Source organism: Ranitomeya imitator, chromosome 8, assembly GCF_032444005.1.
Source record: "Ranitomeya imitator isolate aRanImi1 chromosome 8, aRanImi1.pri, whole genome shotgun sequence".
NCBI classification, from domain to species: domain Eukaryota; kingdom Metazoa; phylum Chordata; class Amphibia; order Anura; family Dendrobatidae; genus Ranitomeya; species Ranitomeya imitator.
Genome location: NC_091289.1, coordinates 152,641,392 through 152,666,852, shown reverse-complemented (window position 1 = coordinate 152,666,852; position 25,461 = coordinate 152,641,392). Strand labels below are relative to the sequence as shown.

The 25,461-nt window shown below is 46.0% G+C and overlaps 1 protein-coding gene across 2 annotated transcripts in view; it reads right to left on the bottom strand.

Moving 5' to 3' along the window:
- BTBD8 (BTB domain containing 8) overlaps positions 1–15,537 on the bottom strand; it is a 100,653-nt gene extending 85,116 nt beyond the window's left edge. The window contains exons 1-4 of one of the 2 annotated variants that reach the window (XM_069737558.1): positions 15,313–15,537; positions 14,155–14,296; positions 12,427–12,609; positions 5,339–5,550 (exon numbers count right to left, since the gene is read on the bottom strand). In XM_069737558.1, the coding sequence (XP_069593659.1) occupies positions 5,339–5,550; positions 12,427–12,609; positions 14,155–14,270 (511 nt within the window). In that variant the 5' untranslated portion in view covers positions 14,271–14,296; positions 15,313–15,537. Of the gene's footprint in view, positions 1–5,338; positions 5,551–12,426; positions 12,610–14,154; positions 14,297–15,312 lie in introns of those variants that run through there. The other variant, XM_069737559.1, reaches the window with a different exon arrangement.
- Positions 15,538–25,461: the final 9,924 nt, after the last annotated feature.

The window sequence follows — 25,461 nt, the reverse complement described above, 5'->3', positions numbered from 1 at the left end:
TCCTGTTGAAAAATAAATGATGTTCCAACTAAACGCAAACCAGATGGAATAGCATGCCGCTGCAAGATACTGTGGTAGCCTTGCTGGTTCAGTATGCCTTCAATTTTGAATAAATCCCCCAACAGTGTCACCAGCAAAGCACCTCCACACCATCACACCTCCTCCTCCATGCTTCATGGTGGGAACCAGGCATGTAGAGTCCATCAGTTCACCTTTTCTGCGTCGCACAAAGACACAGTGGTTGGGCCCAAAGATTTCAAATTTGGGCTCATCAGACCAAATCACAGATTTCCACTGGTCTAATGTCTATTCCTCTTCTGCTTGTTGCCTGTCCTTAGCAGTGGTTTCCTAGCAGCTATTTTACCATGAAGGCCTGCTGCACAAAGTCTCCTCTTAACAGTTGTTGTAGAGATGTCTGCTGCTAGAACTCTGTGGCATTGACTTGGTCTCTAATCTGAGCTGCTGTTAACCTGCGATTTCTGAGGCTGGTGACACGGATAAGCAGAGGTGACTCTTGGTCTTCCTTTCCTGGGGCGGTCCTCATGTGAGCCAGTTTATTTGTAGCGTTTTTTTTCTCATCTTTCAGGATACTTCGGGGGGCTTATCTACAGTATTACAGAATGCTGTAGATAAGCCCCTGATGCCGGTGGGCTTAGCTCATCTTCGATTTTGGGGGTTGACAGGTTCCCTTTAAGAAGAAGAAGAATTGTTGATGCCCATCAGGCAAGTAAACAATAAAGAACTCTCATTAAAAGAATTTCGACTCCATTAATCCACAATCAGACAGATTTTGTGCACAAATGGAGGAAATTCAAGATTACTACCCTTCCCAGAAGCGGTCAGCCAACAATGATCACTCATGACAGCAAAGACTTATAATAGTCTGCAAGGTCACAGGGACCCAAGGTAATGCAACTAAGGACTCCCTCAGATGTCAATGTTCACATGCCCACCATCAGGACACTGAATAACAACATTAGTACGCATGACAGGATTGCAAACAAGCCATTACTCTCCCAAATAGAAAATTGCTGCCCATCCACAATTTGCTAAAGATCAACAGGACAGGGCAGCACGGTGGCGCAGTGGTTAGCACTACAGCCTTGCAGCGCTGGGGTCCTGGGTTCTAATCCCACCCAGGACACCATCTGCAAAGAGTTTGTATGTTCTCTCCGTGTTTGCGTGGGTTTCCTCCGGGCACTCCGGTTTCCTCCCACATTCCAAAGACATACTGATAGGAATTCTAGATTGTGAGCCCAATCGGGGACAGTGATGATAATGTGTGCAAAACTGTAAAGCGCTGCGGAATATGTTAGCGCTATATAAAAATAAAGATTATTATTAACAGGACAAGCCAGAAGGCTACCGGGACAAGGTTTTGTAAATGGATGAGTATTTTGGTTTCAATAATAAGCATTAGGTTTGGAAAGATACAAAAATGCTGAAATACAGCATAAAAACCCCATAAATCTGTGAAACACGGTGGTAGTATCACGGTTTGGACCTACTTTGCTGCATCTGTGCCAGCACGCAATGGAACAATGAATTCTCAATTATAGCAGCAAATTGTAAAGGAAAGTGTCAGGATATCAGTCGATGAGCTGAATCTCAGAAGGACGTGGCCATGCAGCAAGGCAACGTGCCACAGAACTAATATAGTTTAAAAGAAGAGTGATTAGAGAGGATCAAAAGCTTTGGAATGGCCAAGTCAAAGTCCTAACATTACAGAAATGTTGTGGAGGAACCTGAAGCGAGCAGTTCATGGGGGAAAACACACCAACATAATTTTTATTTATATAGCGCCAACATATTCTGCAGCACTTTACATTTTATGGGGACTTGCAAAAACAAAGAAAAACACAACTCAGATATCAAAAGAAGTGAGGGCCCTACTCGCAAGCTTACAATCTATGAACAGAGTTAAAGCGATTTTATAGGGAAGATTGGGCTAAAATTCCTCCAATCCCGATGTACAGGACTAATCAACAATTACTGGAAATGTTTTGCTGCAGTTATAGTTGCACAAGGTGTCACATCAAATGCTGGAAGCAAAGGACTTGTGCGAAAATATGATGCAATTTTAGGGCAAATTAATACAAAAGTATGAAAAATTCTAAAGTGCTCACAGACTAACTATATTAAGGTCTACATAATCCGGAGCAGAATCTCAACGGTAACACATCTTTATAAGCGGTGTTCAATGCGGATTGCGTTATACATGGGGAAAAGCAACGGAAAGAAACCATTTTATTGCATCAAAGGAATTCCATGTGTATTAGGTAGACAGTTCATGGCTCACTGGAGGACCCTGGGGCCGTCAGAGAGGTGGATATATTATAGGAAATTTTATGTAGATGGAGTTTTTTTTTTTATTACAATTGTAAAGAACAATCCCATAGGCTACGTTCAGACTAGCGTTGTGCTAGTGTGCGTCGCGTTAGCGTCAGGCGACGCTGCGGCGACGCACGCGTCATGCGCCCCTATGTTTAACATGGGGGACGCATGCGTTTTTGTTTGTTGCGTTTTGCGACGCGTACGTCTTTTTTGCCGCTAGCGTCGGACCAAGAAAACGCAACAAGTTGCATTTTTCTTGCGTCCGATTTTCGGCAAAAAACGACGCATGCGTCGCAAAACGCAGCGTTCTTGCGTGCGTTTTTCGGTGCGTTGCGTCGCCGACGCAGCGGCGCACAACGCTAGTCTGAACGTAGCCATAATGGGATTAAAAAAAATAAATAAATCAGATATTTAGGAAAAAAAACAGTGTGCAAACATTTTAGAATGTAAAGTCATTAGGACACTGCCCACGAGTGGGAACTGCAATGGCCAGGGTCAAACAACATGGATCCATAGCTTTAGGAATGGAGCGTAAAAGAAAAAAATAATTTCATTTATTGATCAGAATAGCCTTGATTGCAGTATGGATTAGTATTAGGGCTGTGGAGTCTGAGCCAGATTGAAATAGAACGACTCCTAAAATATATAATAGAGTACAGCAGTAAAATACAGTGCAGGATGTGCTTTGTTCAAAATTTGGGAAAGTTATGAAATGTCCTATAAATGTCTGTTCTGTTCCTGATCTTAGGATCTCAGCTTTTAGTTGAGATGAATCTGTTCTGCACTTTATGTACATGCTCAGTAGAGAGGCAGTGTAGAGATGAATCTGTTCTGCACTTTATGTACATGCTCAGTAGAGAGGCAGTGTAGAGATGAATCTGTTCTGCACTTTATGTACATGCTCAGTAGAGAGGCAGTGTAGAGATGAATCTGTTCTGCACTTTATGTACATGCTCAGTAGAGAGGCAGTGTAGAGATGAATCTGTTCTGAACTTTATGTACATGCTCAGTAGAGAGGCAGTGTAGAGATGAATCTGTTCTGAACTTTATGTACATGCTCAGTAGAGAGGCAGTGTAGAGATGAATCTGTTCTGCACTTTATGTACATGCTCAGTAGAGAGGCAGTGTAGAGATGAATCTGTTCTGCACTTTATGTACATGCTCAGTAGAGAGGCAGTGTAGAGATGAATCTGTTCTGCACTTTATGTACATGCTCAGTAGAGAGGCAGTGTAGAGATGAATCTGTGCTGAACTTTATGTACATGCCTAGTAGAGAGGCAGAGCTATGGGATCGGAGTCGGGGAAATGGACTCCACAGCCCTGGTAGCAATAGTGAAATACTGGACAGTCACTCTGACACACCTAGCATGTCTAATAAAATGGTCAGGGTTAATAAATAAAAGGGTGCCAGACAGTTCAAGTGAACTTTCAGAATGAGCTGTGGTATTTGTACAAGAGGAATAACACTATTTTTCGCTAATGCATGAAATGTTTCCTACAGCTCATGCCTGGGCTCGAGCAGAGTATGGACTAAGCCACAGAAAGCAGGTACTTTAGTTACTTTTTAAACTTCTCAGGAAATACAATCATTTACTAAAACAAATATGTCTGTAGTTATCCTTATACATAATGAAGAAAGAGCGATAGAAAACAAGCAGAGGCGAGAAAGGAAAATTAAAGAAAACCTTCATACAACGACAAATGCATCAAATATATCAATCTAACCCAGCCAAAATAGTGTCAGTTTAAAGATCCTTCGTGAATATTGATGGATTTCATTATTTCAATAAACACAAGTCAAGAAAAAGAAAAAAAAAGTCTTGCCAAAGCTGCCCGATCACTGTTCAGCAGCATCAGAAACCGGCTGATCAGTGAGTTCTCGCAAGATGCTGCAGAGTTGTGATTAGTTAGCAAAAAATAAAAAAGCCGCAGCACTCCAGCTTTAGCCGAAGTGTTTTTATTCACCAAGCATGCATGGTAAATAGGAACACCTTGGATGAAACTGGAATCCTGTGGCTTTATTTTTTGGATTGTAAGTGTCTCTGGACCAGGATACTTTGCTGCCTGCACCCATATTGAAGATAAGTGACTGGAGAGTGAGCGGCTTATTTTTCTTGCTATTACTAAGTGATTGGGCGCCGTCATAGAGGGGAAGGACTACAGCGTGGGATCGCGATGTTTAACCAGGTTCAGGTGCTACGAGTGGCGATTGCACAGCGTCAGAGGGACTACACAACCCACCCAGAGAAAAATGTTGTGAAACGCCCTGCTAGACCACAAGCATTCCTGGTGCAAAAAAAAAAAAAAAAAAAAAAAAAAAAAAAAAAAAAAGGGGGAACATCTCTGCAACAGAGGTAGGGTCAGGGTAACGCACTCATTTTTTGGCCACATTACACAGATCCTTTTAAGAGCATTTGGGACTATAAATAATTTTTGCAATTGGGTTGCATTAAAAATGCTGTACCATTTTCTTTTATATCATGTGTTGTGCCGTCTATTGCTGGCTGCAGAATGCGTTATACCGGGGCTGGCCACATTATCTTTATGTCGGATACATGATTTTGTGGCATCCACTATTATATAACAAGCTCTTCTCATGCTCTTGTTAGCTTCACTTTTGTCACAGACTACACAGCTCTCCAGTCCATAAAATAGCTGCTGATGGAGGAGCATGTGACCAGACCCATCCAATTAAAGAAGTCGTTACACGGGAAAGCTGCTTTCCTATTGGAGGAGGCTGATTGACAGATCTGATCACATGCGCCTCCATTAGCAGCCATTTTATGGACTGGAGAGCTGTGCAGACTGTGAAGAAAAATATCCTAACAAGTGAAGGATAAGAACCTTCAATAATTATAATAAATGTACACAAAATCAAGTCCCCCCCACACACCTATTAAAATAATGATAAAGTGGCCAAACCCTTTTAAGCATGAAAATGGCATCTAAATATGCGCTTTCTGCATCTGTACAGGCCACTTGTGTCAGCTGGTGGAAATCTTACCATCATAGTTGTGGTTTTCCTCTGTGTCTATCCTCTCAGCAACAAAATCATTACTCTTGGGAACGTTGTCATTTTCCACAGCAGAATGTGTCATACTCTTTCCATCGCATAAATCATGGCTGTCTTCTGGATTTAGCTGGGGCTGATCTTTTACCATCTGAAGAATGTGATCTTCTCGATCTTTAACTTTCCATGGAGAGGAGTATACCAGCCTGAAAAAGAGCAATAAAACTGTAATAATTTATAATACAGATATATCTTAAAAACAAATAAATAAATGGTACCCTATTACGCAGCACCAAGCGTGGGCAGCACAATTTACTAGAAATGTGCAATAATCTTAAATGTGCTTTACGCTGAAGCTTGTTTTAAAGAAAACATTTTAAAAAGGGGTATTCCAAATATCATATCTATGGTATAAGACATACTTTTAGAATCAATGGGAGACTAACTTTTGGGAATTCCTAAAGGATTTACTTTTCCCCAGCACAGTAGCTCTATTTTCCAAAGTTGTGCACTTAAACAGAGCTGTCCTCCACCTCTTTTAGAAAAGGTTGCCTGGGATGTGAAGGTAAAAAACTAACATCCTCATAATAAACCATCCTTGTTAGATGGGATTAACCCCTTAAGCGGAATCTGTCAGCATAATGTAGGGGACACAGAGCCCGATTCCATGGATCTGCCATATGTTCAGCAGCATGCAATAGTTTCAATACTATCAGTGTTTTATCAGTGTGAAATTATCAGTGCAGGACTAGGTGTCAAGTGCCAGGCAGTCCAGCTAAAATGTGCAACCCGCCCCCACCACTGATTGGCAGATAATTATATAGCGTATAATAATAATAATAATAATTTTTTATTTATATAGCGCCAACATATTCCGCAGCACTTTACAATTAAGCAGGGACATGTACAGATAATAAATTCAGTACAAGTTAAGACAATTTAAACAGTGACATTAGGGGTGAGGTCCCTGCTCGCAGGCTTACAATCTACAAGGAAATGAGTATACAGGAAGCTGCCAATCAGGGATGTGGGCGGGGTTATACACAGCTCAGCATTCTGAGCACTGCTACATCTATCATTATACCTATAAATGTGATACACAACTACAACATACATATTAGATCATAGTTTATTAGATCATAAAAACTTCAAAATACATAATAACCATAAATATAGGGGGGGGGGAGGTAGGGGGGCAAAACAGCTTTATTGATGAAAAAATACAGGATATTACGGGGTACATATAAAAAAAATTACATAATCATAATTCCAAAATTCATAAGTACGCAACCACCTCTTAATAAATTAAACCACATGGGTATCATGATTAAGGGGTATGTGGACATGAAAATATATAAATAGTATAGTAATCACTGTGTTAGATGCCCACATTAAATGATCCTCAAGATAATAGAGTAAAAATATCTCCAGCACATATAAATAAAGGCAATTACGCCATAGTGTAAACATAGTAATAAATGGTTTAAAAGAAGTAATATCTAGACAAAGTGCCATTGTGCAGTAAAGTGCAAGAGAGGAAACATAGTGTTATACTAACCAGTGGAGGAGCCCGGTAGCAGCCCGCACCTGCCCGACGCGCGTTTCGCCTGAGCTTTGACAAGGGAATCTACATCTATCAAAAACAGTACCAAGCAGTCCAGTGATACATCACTAGAACCAGGGTCTCTACCCATCCATAATTCTGCTCACAGACTACATAGTAGAAACCTGCTGACATATTCGCATTAACACTGGTTGAATGAGAAGTGTCAGATGTGACATAATTTCAAGTGACATATTTTAAGTGTATCATCTGAAATATACCAGAAATAGTCAAGAAATCGGCCAGACGGTAAGACTAAACACTGTCTTCTAAGTTTACTTGCCTTTCCTTTTCTACCCTGCTCTTTAGCCATGCTCACATTTCCCCCACTAATCCGCACTCTCCTCCACTAACCCCATACCCTTGCACCCACAAACCACATAACTATCTCCCCTACTCTCTTACCCCCACCTCGCTTCATCTGCAGACCTGCTCTCTAACCTCAGACCTCTACCACCAAAATATCATATAAGCCAATCACTCTCCTTCACCCACCTGCTTCTTTCTCTGCTTATTCTCACTGCTGGCGACACATCCCCCATTCCTGCCGCCCCCCCCCGCCTCATTCATCACTAATCCTCACCCCTATCCTTCTCACACTATGAGAAACTATGGCAACCCCTCACACTTAAAATCTGTGCCACTGACCCCCACCCCCCCTGCTTCCTCTCTCTGGGGCCTTTGGAATGCCCGCTCTAAATGCAACAAGCTCCATGTGATCCACAATCCCTTTACTACCCAAAACCTTTCCTTCCTGGCCCTCACTGAGACCTGGCTGACGACCCCTGACACGGCCTCGCCTGCAGCACTGAGCTGCGGTGGCCTCCAATTTACCCACACTCCTCGCTCTGGCAACAGACATGGTGAAGGAGTGGGTATCCTTTCTAAAAACTGTTCCTTCAACCCTATCCAACCCCCCCTCCCTTATCCTCCCTTCTTTCGAGGTTCACTCTGTCCGTATCTACTCTCCCTCCAATCTCCAAATGGCTGTCATATACCAACCACCGGGCTCAGCCACTGCCTTCATCGACCAATTCTCCACCTGGCTCCTTCACTTTCTCTCTGCTGACATCCCCACCATCATCATGGCTGACTTTAATATCCCTACTGACATCCGCCAGCCAGCAGCCTCCAAGCTCCTGGCCCTTACTTCATCCTTTGGATTCACTCAGTGGTCCTCCACAACTACCCACACAGACGGACATACACTAGACCTCATCTTCACCCGCCTCTGCTCCTTATCTAATCTCACAACCTCTCCCTTCCCCCTATCTGACCACCATCTACTCACCTTCTCATCCTTATCCTCCTCACCCACCCTCCATGTCCAGCCACTACCACATACTCGTAGAAACCTCGCACATCTAGACATTCACAGACTCTCAGGCTTTCTCCTACCCCTGTCCGCCATATCTTCACTCGACGACACGGACAGTGCCACCGCTTTCTATAACTCCACCCTCACATCAGCCATAGACTCAGTCGCCCCTCATGCATGGCACAGTGCGACAAACCAATAGACAACCTTGGCATAACAATCTCACAAAACAACTTCGACAAGCATCCAGGGTTGCGGAGCGGCGTTGGAAGAAAACTCGCCTGCCAGACGACTTCATTGCTTTCAAACAAGCTACATTTGACATCAAATTAGCTCTCACCTCCGCTAAACAGACCTATTTCACTAACCTTGTATCTTCACTATCCTACAACCAAAAACAACTATTCAGCACATTTACCTCCCTCCTCCGCCCACCACTGCCACCTCCCCTCATCTCCTCCGAGGACTTTGCCACCTACTTCAAAAACAAGATCGACCAAACAAGGCAAACCTTTACACTTCCATCACCCCAACCACTCCATATTCAGACCTCTGCCCTTCCCTAATAACCTCCCTCTCCAACATTACTGAAGGAGAGCTTACTCGCCTCTTCTCCAAATCGCACCTCACCACCTGTGCACTTGACCCCATCCCCTCCCACCTGCTCCCCAACCTCACTAACATGCTCATTCCAGCCCTAACCCATCTCTTCAACCTATCGCTATCTTCTGGTACCTTCCCCTCGGCCTTCAAACATGCCACCATCACACCCATCCTCAAAAAAACTAACCTTGGTCCAACTGCTATGCCCAGCTACCGCCCCATATCACTGCTCCCGTTTGCTTCAAAACTCCTTGAGCAGCATGTCCATGCTCAAATTTCCTCCCACCTCTCATCTAACTCTCTCCTTGACAACCTCCAATCTGGCTTCCGCCCCCACCACTCCACCGAAACTGCCCTGACAAAAATTACTAATGACTTACTCACAGCCAAAGCTAACAGACAGTTCTCCATCCTCCTTCTTGACCTGTCATCTGCTTTCGACACAGTCTATCACTGCCTACTGCTACAGATTTTCTCTTCCCTTGGCATCAAAGACCTTGCCCTGTCCTGGATTGTCTCATACTTTTCCGACCGCACATTTAGCGTTTCCCACTCCCACACCACCTCCCCATCCCGCCTTCTCTCTGTTGGAGTCCCTCAGGGCTCTGTCCTAGGGCCCCTACTTTTTTCCATCTATACTCTTGGCCTAGGACAACTCAAAGTCCCACGGCTTCCAGTACCACCTGAATGCGGACGACACTCAGATCTACCTCTCTGGCCCAGATGTCACCTCTCTGCTGCCCAGAATCCCGAAGTGTCTGTCAGCCATATCCTCCTTCTTCACCTCTCGCTTCCTAAAACTCAATGTAGACAAAAACCGAACTCATCTTTCCCCCATCTCACGTATCCCCCCTACCTGACCTATCTATTATGGTAAACGGCATCACGCTCTCTCCCGCACCTGAAATCCGCTGCCTCGGGGTAACTCTCGACTCTGCCCTGTCCTTCAAACCGCACGTCCAAACTCTTGCCACCTCCAACTCAAAAATATTGCCAGAATCCGTTCCTTCCTCAGCCCACAATCTACCAAAACTCTTGTGCATGCTCTCATCTCCCGCCTCGACTACTGCAACACCCTCCTCTGTGGCCTCCCCGCTATCTCTCTTGCACCACTCCAGTCTGTCCTCAACTCTGCTTCCCGGCTAATCCACCTCTCTCCTCCCCTGCTTCTCCCCTCTGCAAATCCCTCCACTGGCTCCCAATTCCCCAACGAATCCAGTTCAAACTACTAACACTGATCTACAAAGTCATCCACAACCTGCCCCTCCCTATATCTCTGAACAAATCTCCTAATAACTTCCCTCACGTAATCTCCGATCCTCCCCCCAAGACCTCCTTCTCTCCTCCACACTTATTCGTTCCTCACACAACCACCTCCAAGATTTCTCCCGAATATCCCCCATCCTCTGGAATTCAATGCCTCAACATGTCCGACTATCCACCACCCTCAGCTCCTTCAGACGGAACCTGAAAACCCATCTCTTCAAGAAAGCCTACAATAACCATTCTGCCGCCTCGCCATCGCCTCGCCCCTACCTTCTGTCTCTTCCCCACTATCCCATAGAATGTAAGTCCGCAAGAACAGGGTCCTCTCCCCTCTGTACCAGTCTGTCACTGTAAATTTGTTTACTGTAAACGATATCTATAACCATATGTAACCCCTTTCTCATGTACAGCACCATGGAATTAATGGTGCTATATAAATAAATAATAATAATAAAAATGTTGGGTAGCTTCCCTTTACCTTCTTTGCAATTGGATGCTAAAAGTGACAGGAAAGGAGGGAGCGAGATGAGAGCAATCCACAGTTTAGGAAAGCATGAACTCACTGTACAACTTAGACCTTCTCTCCCTGATCTCAAACTCCATCAAGCAAAAAATGCAGGACTGTGGTATACCCTGCCAGATAACTCATTCTGACAAGAGATTATCTTCCTTCTTCCAAGCTCCTCTGTAGTGATTTATGGCCACAAGAAAGCGGAGATGAACTTTGTGGTCATAAACCAAATGAGGGGAGGTTAAGTGAACAAAGATAAACTAAACTATCCCATTTCAGCATTTTTGCTTTACTTCTATCGCCTATGAGGTTACATGACGTCTTCTTCATTCTTATCACAAAAAGTCAGAATTTAGCGAGTCTTTATCTTTAGGGTTGGTTTAGTACCACTGGTCAGCGAGTGTATGAGACAGCCATGTAGCAACTTGTTTGCGATTGCTTGTGTAAACTGAACGATTATCGTAAAATGAGCGTTACGGGCTAACTCACTGACTAGACTAATCTTGGAAAGTGTGAGCTGGAACTTTTCATTTATTTGAACCATTCTTGAATTGATCATTTTAGAAAATACCTAAAATGTCCCATGTCTTCAGAGGGAGATTCGTAGTTAAAATTCTGCGCTGCCGCTGAGATGAATTTCAGGAGAGCATAGTTAATTCACAGTGGTTTTATTCAACACGTTTCAGGGGTCTCATGCCCCCTTCATCAGGAAATACCACACAGAATATACAGACATCACAGGTATATATAGTTTTGAAAGGACGCTAGGTTACAAAAAAAATGAGCGCCAACAGATCAGATGACTCAGTGTCAAAGTTCAATGATATCACACAATTAACAATTCAAACGAATAGAGAGGTATATTTAATGAAAAAATTAATGACTTTTATATTTCTAGATAATAGTTCCAGATTTGCAGCATTTAAGAAATAAAAAAAGAAAAAGAAAACCGATCTCTACTTAAATGGACAAGAACCTGTAAGAAAAGGAGTTAATCCAGTTCAGAAGCGAATGCCTTACAGATGAACTACCGTGTGGAATCAACAAACTGCTTTTTCTTATAGAAAATCCATTGGAATCTTTACATTACATGTATAATAAGATCATGTTTTATTATTTTCCATTAAAAAAATATATATATATAAACATTATTTTCTCTGGTCGGTGAAGACCTGTGGATCTACAGCAGCCGCTATCTATATGCTCTAATCTCATCCTAACCAGGTGAGCAAATTTGGTGTATATTCTCCTCTGTGTAACGTGGATAAGACCTTATTGCGCTCTTTGTCTCCCCATTGTATTTAAAATGTCCCATGGAATGATAAATCTTTTCTTATAACACTGATTCCTCCTGGAAAAGCATGAATAAATTGACAACTGGGTGATACTATACTCCTCATCAAATGAGTGTACATAACCCCAACAAGTAACACCCAATTGTCAATTTATTCCACAAGAAAGTCTTGGACACAGCAGAGATCTAAGGAAAGAAAACGCAGAATGACTATGTTACTGGGAATACGATGATCTAATAAGACATAAGTCAGGAGACCTTACAGATCCACTTAAAATTACGGACGACTATGTTTTCACAAGTACTATATTTTTTTCTGCAGTGTCATTCTGTAAACCAACCCATTCACCTGTACTAAAATGTACTGGACTTTGCTGCACAATTCATTAAAAAAAAAAAAAAAAAAAAAAACACAACAATAAATAATTACAAATCTGTATCTTGTGAAAAGAGGGGGGGGGGAGGGGGGGAAACGTTTTGTACTTACTTTAGAAAGGTTTGCATTTCAGATGGCTCCATGTTCTGCACAGTGAAGAGGTCCCCCGTGTCCCGTCTTGTGACCCACATATAGAATTCTGGAGCTCTCGCCCATAGCACGGCCTTATGCACTTTAAATTGCGTTTGTCCAACATGAAGAATTGCATCTGTATGAATCTCTTCATTTAAAAGTCTGGAGAGGAAAAAGAAAGCATTTGAGTTGAGCAAAAGTATAAGAAATATACAACATTAAAAGAAGAGCAGCTTTTTTAAAGGGGTCTTAACATTGTTAAGTTTAGGCCAGAGGCGCGATGAAGCTGCAGCTCCGAACAATCAATCAGGAGAACGGTAGGCTACTGATTGGGAACATGGGACATACCTTCATTGGTTTCAGAAAATGAAAGCTGGATAAGTCCCTATCATTGTACACTACAAGGCTCTCCACCCAAGCTTTTTCCCACTGTCACCCAAATAATTTTGTGTAGTAAAAGTGTTTCAGGATATTTATCTGGTGCTCCCAATCTTGCACGATCTGCGATCAGCACCAATGCCTATAAGGTTCTACGCAATGGAATACCTGCACCAAAACCAGGCCATGAAAAGCCTAGCAAGAAGTCTCTGTCCAGTCCTGCACCACTACTCAAATCCTAAAAGAGCGGCGTTTACGGTTTGTGCATATTGTGGTGTATCTGGAATAGGATCCGTACAGTACACTGTCCCCCCGAGAGACCTGCAATCAGCGATTGCCATCAGCAGACTCCTTTGGACATGTCAGTGCGCTCCTATCCATCCACTACAGCGTAGGCTACAGATGGAGGCGAGATGAGATTATGACTGCAGGCGTTTGCTGTCACGAAACTGCGCAAGAGCCGCAGACACAAACCGGTTGAAATGAATGTGACTTCATTATTATATCTAAAACATTCCCCCCCCCCCATTTCATAGAACAAAACTTTATTGAAAACTTGTTCACAAAAGTATTGTTCTGCTAAAGCATCTGTCACCCCCCTGACTGCCCCGTCTTACTCACTTCTCAAGACTCCCCATAATATAATAACTCTGCATTGCGCCATTCCCGTTATTCTTCCTGGAAAAATATAAGATTGCCAAGCGGGTGTTTACCCTTTCTACTTTTCAGAGGGGATTTTCTCTATATAGATTGGACAGAGGCTGTGCATGACAACACTCCCCTAGTTGCCAATTCATATATATATCCAGGAGGAACAACAGAGGAAGAGAAAATGCACATTTTTAAAGGGGCAGTCCCCTACTTTGATACCGATTACCAACCCTTAGGATATGTCATCACGTGACCAGTATCCGACACCTAGCACCCCTCCGATCAGCGGGGAGATGTGAGCACAGAGCGGCACAGCATGGCTCTGTGCACTGGTCACTGCCAGTGCTGATCGGAGGGGTGCGGGATCAGATAGTGATTACTTATCCCAAGGTTAGGCCATTAATAGCAGTGCACAGCGCCTTTTACATATAACGCCCCAGAATTGTTATAACATGGGGATACAGGTAACTACTACATCAGACTGGTCAGGAGCGGCAGAGCCCTCCCTATAAGCGGCTGTGTGGGGGAAGCTTCCCTTTGGGTCTGAAATTGGGGGCAGAGAGGAGACCCTGCATTCTGGGAGATGGTGGGGCAACTAATCCCCACCCAGAGAGTATCATGCAGGGGTCGGTCAGTGAGCGCAGGAGCGGTGCATGACACATAGGGACCATACATCACCTGAGCAGATCTCTGCTGAGCCGATCACAGAGCAGATCCCGCAGCCGGCGCCGCTCCGCCACGTCCTTGGCACGAAGCCCCCTCTGTTCTGTGCAGCCAGAGGACGACGCCATCATCTGTGGTGGTCACTGGGGCTCATTACCTGTGAATGCAGACTCCATATATTGTAGTCAGTGGCCAGAACCTCACAGCAGCAGTCACTCATACAATCCCCGCACCGGGCACACTGCCCGCACCGGGCACACTGCCCGCACCGGGTACACTGCCCGCACCGAGCACACTGCCCGCACCGAGCACACTGTCCGCACCGAGCACACTGTCCGCACCGAGCACACTGTCTGTAGCCACAGCTACCTGGCACTAGTCAGCCCTGGGAGCGCACTGCCCGCACCGAGCACACTGTCCGCACCGAGCACACTGCCCGCACCGAGCACACTGCCCGCACCGAGCACACTGCCCGCACCGAGCACACTGTCTGTAGCCACAGCTACCTGGCACTAGTCAGCCCTGGGAGCGCACTGCCCGCACCGAGCACACTGTCCGCACCGAGCACACTGTCCGCACCGAGCACACTGTCTGTAGCCACAGCTACCTGGCACTAGTCAGCCCTGGGAGCGCACTGCCCGCACCGAGCACACTGTCCGCACCGAGCACACTGTCCGCACCGAGCACACTGTCTGTAGCCACAGCTACCTGGCACTAGTCAGCCCTGGGAGCGCACTGCCCGCACCGAGCACACTGTCCGCACCGAGCACACTGTCCGCACCGAGCACACTGTCTGTAGCCACAGCTACCTGGCACTAGTCAGCCCTGGGAGCGCACTGCCCGCACCGAGCACACTGTCCGCACCGAGCACACTGCCCGCACCGAGCACACTGCCCGCACCGAGCACACTGCCCGCACCGAGCACACTGCCCGCACCGAGCACACTGTCTGTAGCCACAGCTACCTGGCACTAGTCAGCCCTGGGAGCGCACTGCCCGCACCGAGCACACTGTCCGCACCGAGCACACTGCCCGCACCGAGCACACTGCCCGCACCGAGCACACTGCCCGCACCGAGCACACTGCCCGCACCGAGCACACTGCCCGCACCGAGCACACTGCCCGCACCGAGCACACTGCCCGCACCGAGCACACTGTCTTTAGCCACAGCTACCTGGCACTAGTCAGCCCTGGGAGCACAGGTGCCGTCACCAAGGCAACCCCAGGGGAAACACAGCAGAGGCAGGAGACGTCACACCTCACACCGGCAGGACGCCCGGCCCGGCCCGGCCCGGCACCGGAGGGAGCAGGGGGCGCAAGACGGAGCACCGGCAATATCGCACTTTGTTTTCGAACCAGGACTCCTGGCCGGCTCGATGACATCAGTCCCGGAAGTCACGCCCCTAAACAGTAACATTGACCAATAGTAATCATCACTCCGACAAGGCGTGCATTTCTATTGGTCAACTAAGAATAGCTGGCCGTGAAGGCGGGAAAATGGCAGCTAGCCAGCTATTAACCCGCTGTGTGCTGCAGAGAAGCCGTGCGTCAGTTCCGCGCTTCTCGTGTGCACATACCTTTAGGTTTCCACTTCCTCATCTTTATTTCATCTTATCCTGTTTACATTTATACCTGTTCCTTAGTAAAGGTTTTAGTTGTCTCCCTCCAAGGTGGTTTTCTTGACCAAACAATTGTAAGGGCACGTTCACATTGAGGGTTTTTATTGTTTTTTTTTTAGCCACTGATTCAACAACAAGCTTTCCATTTAGCTGCATGAGAGAATGCGCCACTAGTTCACGTACCGTGTTATTTGCGCCACTAGTTCACGTACCGTGTTATTTGCGCCACTAGTTCACGTACCGTGTTATTTTTTCCCTCGTGTTCTTTTTAGCGTGTGTTCACATGGAGGTTTTTTTTAATGGATTTTTCTGGGCGCAAAGTTCACATCTAAAAATAATTTGTAAAATCCGTGGCTTGTGGCGCTAGTCTATGCTGCGTTTTTTCAGTGTGGGTTTTTATACATTTTTAATTACAATATGGGGTGTGACAATAGGGAATAGTAACATAGTAACATAGTTAGTAAGGCCGAAAAAAGACATTTGTCCATCCAGTTCAGCCTATATTCCATCATAATAAATCCCCAGATCTACGTCCTTCTACAGAACCTAATAATTGTATGATACAATATTGTTCTGCTCCAGGAAGACATCCAGGCCTCTCTTGAACCCCTCGACTGAGTTCGCCATCACCACCTCCTCAGGCAAGCAATTCCAGATTCTCACTACCCTAACAGTAAAGAATCCTCTTCTATGTTGGTGGAAAAACCTTCTCTCCTCCAGACGCAAAGAATGCCCCCTTGTGCCCGTCACCTTCCTTGGTATAAACAGATCCTCAGCGAGATATTTGTATTGTCCCCTTATATACTTATACATGGTTATTAGATCGCCCCTCAGTCGTCTTTTTTCTAGACTAAATAATCCTAATTTCGCTAATCTATCTGGGTATTGTAGTTCTCCCATCCCCTTTATTAATTTTGTTGCCCTCCTTTGTACTCTCTCTAGTTCCATTATATCCTTCCTGAGCACCGGTGCCCAAAACTGGACACAGTACTCCATGTGCGGTCTAACTAGGGATTTGTACAGAGGCAGTATAATGCTCTCATCATGTGTATCCAGACCTCTTTTAATGCATCCCATGATCCTGTTTGCCTTGGCAGCTGCTGCCTGGCACTGGCTGCTCCAGGTAAGTTTATCATTAACTAGGATCCCCAAGTCCTTCTCCCTGTCAGATTTACCCAGTGGTTTCCCGTTCAGTGTGTAATGGTGATATTGATTCCCTCTTCCCATGTGTATAACCTTACATTTATCATTGTTAAACCTCATCTGCCACCTTTCAGCCCAAGTTTCCAACTTATCCAGATCCATCTGTAGCAGAATACTATCTTCTCTTGTATTAACTGCTTTACATAGTTTTGTATCATCTGCAAATATCGATATTTTACTGTGTAAACCTTCTACCAGATCATTAATGAATATGTTGAAGAGAACAGGTCCCAATACTGACCCCTGCGGTACCCCACTGGTCACAGCGACCCAGTTAGAGACTATACCATTTATAACCACCCTCTGCTTTCTATCACTAAGCCAGTTACTAACCCATTTACACACATTTTCCCCCAGACCAAGCATTCTCATTTTGTGTACCAACCTCTTGTGCGGCACGGTATCAAACGCTTTGGAAAAATCGAGATATACCACGTCCAATGACTCACCGTGGTCCAGTCTATAGCTTACCTCTTCATAAAAACTGATTAGATTGGTTTGACAGGAGCGATTTCTCATAAACCCATGCTGATATGGAGTTAAACAGTTATTCTCATTGAGATAATCCAGAATAACATCCCTCAGAAACCCTTCAAATATTTTACCAACAATAGAGGTTAGACTTACTGGCCTATAATTTCCAGGTTCACTTTTAGAGCCCTTTTTGAATATTGGCACCACATTTGCTATGCGCCAGTCCTGCAGAACAGACCCTGTCGCTATAGAGTCCCTAAAAATAAGAAATAATGGTTTATCTATTACATTACTTAGTACTCGTGGGTGTATGCCATCCGGACCCGGAGATTTATCTATTTTAATCTTATTTAGCCGGTTTCGCACCTCTTCTTGGGTTAGATTGGTGACCCTTAATATAGGGTTTTCATTGTTTCTTGGGATTTCACCTAGCATTTCATTTTCCACCGTGAATACCGTGGAGAAGAAGGTGTTTAATATGTTAGCTTTTTCCTCGTTATCTACAACCATTCTTTCCTCACTATTTTTTAAGGGGCCTACATTTTCAGTTTTTATTCTTTTACTATTGATATAGTTGAAGAACAGTTTGGGATTAGTTTTACTCTCCTTAGCAATGTGCTTCTCTGTTTCCTTTTTGGCAGCTTTAATTAGTTTTTTAGATAAAGTATTTTTCTCCCTATAGTTTTTTAGAGCTTCAATGGTGCCATCCTGCTTTAATAGTGCAAATGCTTTCTTTTTACTGTTAATTGCCTGTCTTACTTCTTTGTTTAGCCACATTGGGTTTTTCCTATTTCTAGTCCTTTTATTCCCACAAGGTATAAACCGCTTACACTGCCTATTTAGGATGTTCTTAAACATTTCCCATTTATTATCTGTATTCTCATTTCTGAGGATATTGTCCCAGTCTACCAGATTAAGGGCATCTCTAAGCTGTTCAAACTTTGCCTTCCTAAAGTTCAATGTTTTTGTGACTCCCTGACAAGTCCCCCTAGTGAAAGACAGGTGAAACTGCACAATATTGTGGTCGCTATTTCCTAAATGCCCAACCACCTGCAGATTTGTTATTCTGTCAGGTCTATTAGATAGTATTAGGTCTAAAAGTGCTGCTCCTCTGGTTGGATTCTGCACCAATTGTGAAAGATAATTTTTCTTGGTTATTAGCAGAAACCTGTTGCCTTTATGGGTTTCACAGGTTTCTGTTTCCCAGTTAATATCCGGGTAGTTAAAGTCCCCCATAACCAGGACCTCATTATGGGTTGCAGCTTCATCTATCTGCTTTAGAAGTAGACTTTCCATGCTTTCTGTTATATTTGGGGGTTTGTAACAGACCCCAATGAGAATTTTGTTACCATTTTTCCCTCCATGAATTTCAACCCATATGGACTCGACATCCTCATTCCCTTCGCTAATATCCTCCCTTAAAGTGGACTTTAGACAAGACTTTACATAGAGACAAACCCCTCCTCCTCTCCGATTTTTACGATCCTTTCTAAACAGACTGTAACCCTGTAAGTTAACTGCCCAGTCATAGCTTTCATCTAACCATGTCTCGGTTATTCCCACTATGTCAAAGTTACCTGTAGATATTTCTGCTTCTAGTTCTTCCATCTTGTTTGTCAGGCTTCTGGCGTTTGCGAGCATGCAGTTTAGAGGATTTTGTTTTGTTCCAATCTCCTCACTGTGGATTGTTTTAGAAATGTTCTTACCTCCCTTCTGAGTATGTTTTCCTGGGTCGTCTTTGTTCGAGTCTAATGTTTTTCTTCCCGTCCCCTCTTCTTCTAGTTTAACGCCCTCCTGATGAGTGTAGCGAGTCTTCTGGCGAATGTGTGTTTCCCAGGTTTGTTGAGGTGTAGTCCGTCTCTGGCGAGGAGTCCATCATACCAGTAATTCACACCGTGGTCCAGGAATCCAAATCCTTGTTGTCTGCACCATCGTCTTAGCCAGTTGTTTGCATCAAGGATCCTGTTCCATCTCCTGGTGCCATGCCCGTCTACTGGAAGGATAGAAGAAAAAACTACCTGTGCATCCAGTTCCTTTACTTTCTTCCCCAACTCTTCAAAGTCCTTGCAGATTGTCGGTAGGTCCTTCCTTGCCGTGTCATTGGTGCCAACATGTATCAGAAGAAATGGGTGGACGTCCTTGGAGCTGAAGAGCTTTGGTATCCTATCGGTCACATCCTTGATCATCGCACCTGGAAGGCAGCATACTTCTCTTGCAGTTATGTCCGGTCTGCAGATGGCTGCTTCGGTGCCTCTCAGTAGTGAGTCTCCCACCACCACCACTCTTCGTTGCTTCTTGGCTGTACTTTTTGCTGTCACTTGTTGCTGTGTGCCCTTTTCTTTTTTGCTTGCTGGTATTGCTTCATTCTTAGGTGTGCCATCTTCATCCTCTACAAAGATTTGATATCGGTTCTTCAGTTGTGTGGTTGGTGATTTCTCCATGGTCTTCTTGCTTCTTTTGGTCACATGCTTCCACTCATCTGCTTTTGGAGGTTCTCTGACACTTTTTACACCTTCTGTGACCAGTAGAGATGCTTCTGTTCTGTCTAGAAAGTCTTCATTCTCTTTGATGAGTTTCAAAGTTGCTATTCTTTCTTCCAGACCCCGCACCTTTTCTTCTAAAAGGGCCACTAGTCTACACTTCTGACAGGTGAAATTGGATTCTTCTTCTGGTCGATCTGTGAACATGTAGCACATGCTGCAGCTCACCATGTAGGTTGTCACATCTGCCATGTTGCTCCTAGATCCTGCTGACTTGCTGTGTGTTTTCCTTCTTGTGTAATCTACTCAGCCAAGCTCTCTTGCAATAATGTCCTACTGGCAAAAATTCGCGCGCCGTAAGGCGCGCGGTTTGGTGATGCTTTCGAAGCAGCTGGTCCCGGCTGTACCCAACGATCTTCTAGCTTAGGGAGACTTCGCTTCTCCCAGAAGGCACCTGGAATATGCAAATTAGCCTCCTGAAGCTTGAATCCCTGGTTTGGTGATGCTTTCGAAGCAGCTGGTCCCGGCTGTACCCAACGATCTTCTAGCTTAGGGAGACTTCGCTTCTCCCAGAAGGCACCTGGAATATGCAAATTAGCCTCCTGAAGCTTGAATCCCTGGTTTGGTGATGCTTTCGAAGCAGCTGGTCCCGGCTGTACCCAACGATCTTCTAGCTTAGGGAGACTTCGCTTCTCCCAGAAGGCACCTGGAATATGCAAATTAGCCTCCTGAAGCTTGAATCCCTGGTTTGGTGATGCTTTCGAAGCAGCTGGTCCCGGCTGTACCCAACGATCTTCTAGCTTAGGGAGACTTCGCTTCTCCCAGAAGGCACCTGGAATATGCAAATTAGCCTCCTGAAGCTTGAATCCCTGGTTTGGTGATGCTTTCGAAGCAGCTGGTCCCGGCTGTACCCAACGATCTTCTAGCTTAGGGAGACTTCGCTTCTCCCAGAAGGCACCTGGAATATGCAAATTAGCCTCCTGAAGCTTGAATCCCTGGTTTGGTGATGCTTTCGAAGCAGCTGGTCCCGGCTGTACCCAACGATCTTCTAGCTTAGGGAGACTTCGCTTCTCCCAGAAGGCACCTGGAATATGCAAATTAGCCTCCTGAAGCTTGAATCCCTGGTTTGGTGATGCTTTCGAAGCAGCTGGTCCCGGCTGTACCCAACGATCTTCTAGCTTAGGGAGACTTCGCTTCTCCCAGAAGGCACCTGGAATATGCAAATTAGCCTCCTGAAGCTTGAATCCCTGGTTTGGTGATGCTTTCGAAGCAGCTGGTCCCGGCTGTACCCAACGATCTTCTAGCTTAGGGAGACTTCGCTTCTCCCAGAAGGCACCTGGAATATGCAAATTAGCCTCCTGAAGCTTGAATCCCTGGTTTGGTGATGCTTTCGAAGCAGCTGGTCCCGGCTGTACCCAACGATCTTCTAGCTTAGGGAGACTTCGCTTCTCCCAGAAGGCACCTGGAATATGCAAATTAGCCTCCTGAAGCTTGAATCCCTGGTTTGGTGATGCTTTCGAAGCAGCTGGTCCCGGCTGTACCCAACGATCTTCTAGCTTAGGGAGACTTCGCTTCTCCCAGAAGGCACCTGGAATATGCAAATTAGCCTCCTGAAGCTTGAATCCCTGGTTTGGTGATGCTTTCGAAGCAGCTGGTCCCGGCTGTACCCAACGATCTTCTAGCTTAGGGAGACTTCGCTTCTCCCAGAAGGCACCTGGAATATGCAAATTAGCCTCCTGAAGCTTGAATCCCTGGTTTGGTGATGCTTTCGAAGCAGCTGGTCCCGGCTGTACCCAACGATCTTCTAGCTTAGGGAGACTTCGCTTCTCCCAGAAGGCACCTGGAATATGCAAATTAGCCTCCTGAAGCTTGAATCCCTGGTTTGGTGATGCTTTCGAAGCAGCTGGTCCCGGCTGTACCCAACGATCTTCTAGCTTAGGGAGACTTCGCTTCTCCCAGAAGGCACCTGGAATATGCAAATTAGCCTCCTGAAGCTTGAATCCCTGGTTTGGTGATGCTTTCGAAGCAGCTGGTCCCGGCTGTACCCAACGATCTTCTAGCTTAGGGAGACTTCGCTTCTCCCAGAAGGCACCTGGAATATGCAAATTAGCCTCCTGAAGCTTGAATCCCTGGTTTGGTGATGCTTTCGAAGCAGCTGGTCCCGGCTGTACCCAACGATCTTCTAGCTTAGGGAGACTTCGCTTCTCCCAGAAGGCACCTGGAATATGCAAATTAGCCTCCTGAAGCTTGAATCCCTGGTTTGGTGATGCTTTCGAAGCAGCTGGTCCCGGCTGTACCCAACGATCTTCTAGCTTAGGGAGACTTCGCTTCTCCCAGAAGGCACCTGGAATATGCAAATTAGCCTCCTGAAGCTTGAATCCCTGGTTTGGTGATGCTTTCGAAGCAGCTGGTCCCGGCTGTACCCAACGATCTTCTAGCTTAGGGAGACTTCGCTTCTCCCAGAAGGCACCTGGAATATGCAAATTAGCCTCCTGAAGCTTGAATCCCTGGTTTGGTGATGCTTTCGAAGCAGCTGGTCCCGGCTGTACCCAACGATCTTCTAGCTTAGGGAGACTTCGCTTCTCCCAGAAGGCACCTGGAATATGCAAATTAGCCTCCTGAAGCTTGAATCCCTGGTTTGGTGATGCTTTCGAAGCAGCTGGTCCCGGCTGTACCCAACGATCTTCTAGCTTAGGGAGACTTCGCTTCTCCCAGAAGGCACCTGGAATATGCAAATTAGCCTCCTGAAGCTTGAATCCCTGGTTTGGTGATGCTTTCGAAGCAGCTGGTCCCGGCTGTACCCAACGATCTTCTAGCTTAGGGAGACTTCGCTTCTCCCAGAAGGCACCTGGAATATGCAAATTAGCCTCCTGAAGCTTGAATCCCTGGTTTGGTGATGCTTTCGAAGCAGCTGGTCCCGGCTGTACCCAACGATCTTCTAGCTTAGGGAGACTTCGCTTCTCCCAGAAGGCACCTGGAATATGCAAATTAGCCTCCTGAAGCTTGAATCCCTGGTTTGGTGATGCTTTCGAAGCAGCTGGTCCCGGCTGTACCCAACGATCTTCTAGCTTAGGGAGACTTCGCTTCTCCCAGAAGGCACCTGGAATATGCAAATTAGCCTCCTGAAGCTTGAATCCCTGGTTTGGTGATGCTTTCGAAGCAGCTGGTCCCGGCTGTACCCAACGATCTTCTAGCTTAGGGAGACTTCGCTTCTCCCAGAAGGCACCTGGAATATGCAAATTAGCCTCCTGAAGCTTGAATCCCTGGTTTGGTGATGCTTTCGAAGCAGCTGGTCCCGGCTGTACCCAACGATCTTCTAGCTTAGGGAGACTTCGCTTCTCCCAGAAGGCACCTGGAATATGCAAATTAGCCTCCTGAAGCTTGAATCCCTGGTTTGGTGATGCTTTCGAAGCAGCTGGTCCCGGCTGTACCCAACGATCTTCTAGCTTAGGGAGACTTCGCTTCTCCCAGAAGGCACCTGGAATATGCAAATTAGCCTCCTGAAGCTTGAATCCCTGGTTTGGTGATGCTTTCGAAGCAGCTGGTCCCGGCTGTACCCAACGATCTTCTAGCTTAGGGAGACTTCGCTTCTCCCAGAAGGCACCTGGAATATGCAAATTAGCCTCCTGAAGCTTGAATCCCTGGTTTGGTGATGCTTTCGAAGCAGCTGGTCCCGGCTGTACCCAACGATCTTCTAGCTTAGGGAGACTTCGCTTCTCCCAGAAGGCACCTGGAATATGCAAATTAGCCTCCTGAAGCTTGAATCCCTGGTTTGGTGATGCTTTCGAAGCAGCTGGTCCCGGCTGTACCCAACGATCTTCTAGCTTAGGGAGACTTCGCTTCTCCCAGAAGGCACCTGGAATATGCAAATTAGCCTCCTGAAGCTTGAATCCCTGGTTTGGTGATGCTTTCGAAGCAGCTGGTCCCGGCTGTACCCAACGATCTTCTAGCTTAGGGAGACTTCGCTTCTCCCAGAAGGCACCTGGAATATGCAAATTAGCCTCCTGAAGCTTGAATCCCTGGTTTGGTGATGCTTTCGAAGCAGCTGGTCCCGGCTGTACCCAACGATCTTCTAGCTTAGGGAGACTTCGCTTCTCCCAGAAGGCACCTGGAATATGCAAATTAGCCTCCTGAAGCTTGAATCCCTGGTTTGGTGATGCTTTCGAAGCAGCTGGTCCCGGCTGTACCCAACGATCTTCTAGCTTAGGGAGACTTCGCTTCTCCCAGAAGGCACCTGGAATATGCAAATTAGCCTCCTGAAGCTTGAATCCCTGGTTTGGTGATGCTTTCGAAGCAGCTGGTCCCGGCTGTACCCAACGATCTTCTAGCTTAGGGAGACTTCGCTTCTCCCAGAAGGCACCTGGAATATGCAAATTAGCCTCCTGAAGCTTGAATCCCTGGTTTGGTGATGCTTTCGAAGCAGCTGGTCCCGGCTGTACCCAACGATCTTCTAGCTTAGGGAGACTTCGCTTCTCCCAGAAGGCACCTGGAATATGCAAATTAGCCTCCTGAAGCTTGAATCCCTGGTTTGGTGATGCTTTCGAAGCAGCTGGTCCCGGCTGTACCCAACGATCTTCTAGCTTAGGGAGACTTCGCTTCTCCCAGAAGGCACCTGGAATATGCAAATTAGCCTCCTGAAGCTTGAATCCCTGGTTTGGTGATGCTTTCGAAGCAGCTGGTCCCGGCTGTACCCAACGATCTTCTAGCTTAGGGAGACTTCGCTTCTCCCAGAAGGCACCTGGAATATGCAAATTAGCCTCCTGAAGCTTGAATCCCTGGTTTGGTGATGCTTTCGAAGCAGCTGGTCCCGGCTGTACCCAACGATCTTCTAGCTTAGGGAGACTTCGCTTCTCCCAGAAGGCACCTGGAATATGCAAATTAGCCTCCTGAAGCTTGAATCCCTGGTTTGGTGATGCTTTCGAAGCAGCTGGTCCCGGCTGTACCCAACGATCTTCTAGCTTAGGGAGACTTCGCTTCTCCCAGAAGGCACCTGGAATATGCAAATTAGCCTCCTGAAGCTTGAATCCCTGGTTTGGTGATGCTTTCGAAGCAGCTGGTCCCGGCTGTACCCAACGATCTTCTAGCTTAGGGAGACTTCGCTTCTCCCAGAAGGCACCTGGAATATGCAAATTAGCCTCCTGAAGCTTGAATCCCTGGTTTGGTGATGCTTTCGAAGCAGCTGGTCCCGGCTGTACCCAACGATCTTCTAGCTTAGGGAGACTTCGCTTCTCCCAGAAGGCACCTGGAATATGCAAATTAGCCTCCTGAAGCTTGAATCCCTGGTTTGGTGATGCTTTCGAAGCAGCTGGTCCCGGCTGTACCCAACGATCTTCTAGCTTAGGGAGACTTCGCTTCTCCCAGAAGGCACCTGGAATATGCAAATTAGCCTCCTGAAGCTTGAATCCCTGGTTTGGTGATGCTTTCGAAGCAGCTGGTCCCGGCTGTACCCAACGATCTTCTAGCTTAGGGAGACTTCGCTTCTCCCAGAAGGCACCTGGAATATGCAAATTAGCCTCCTGAAGCTTGAATCCCTGGTTTGGTGATGCT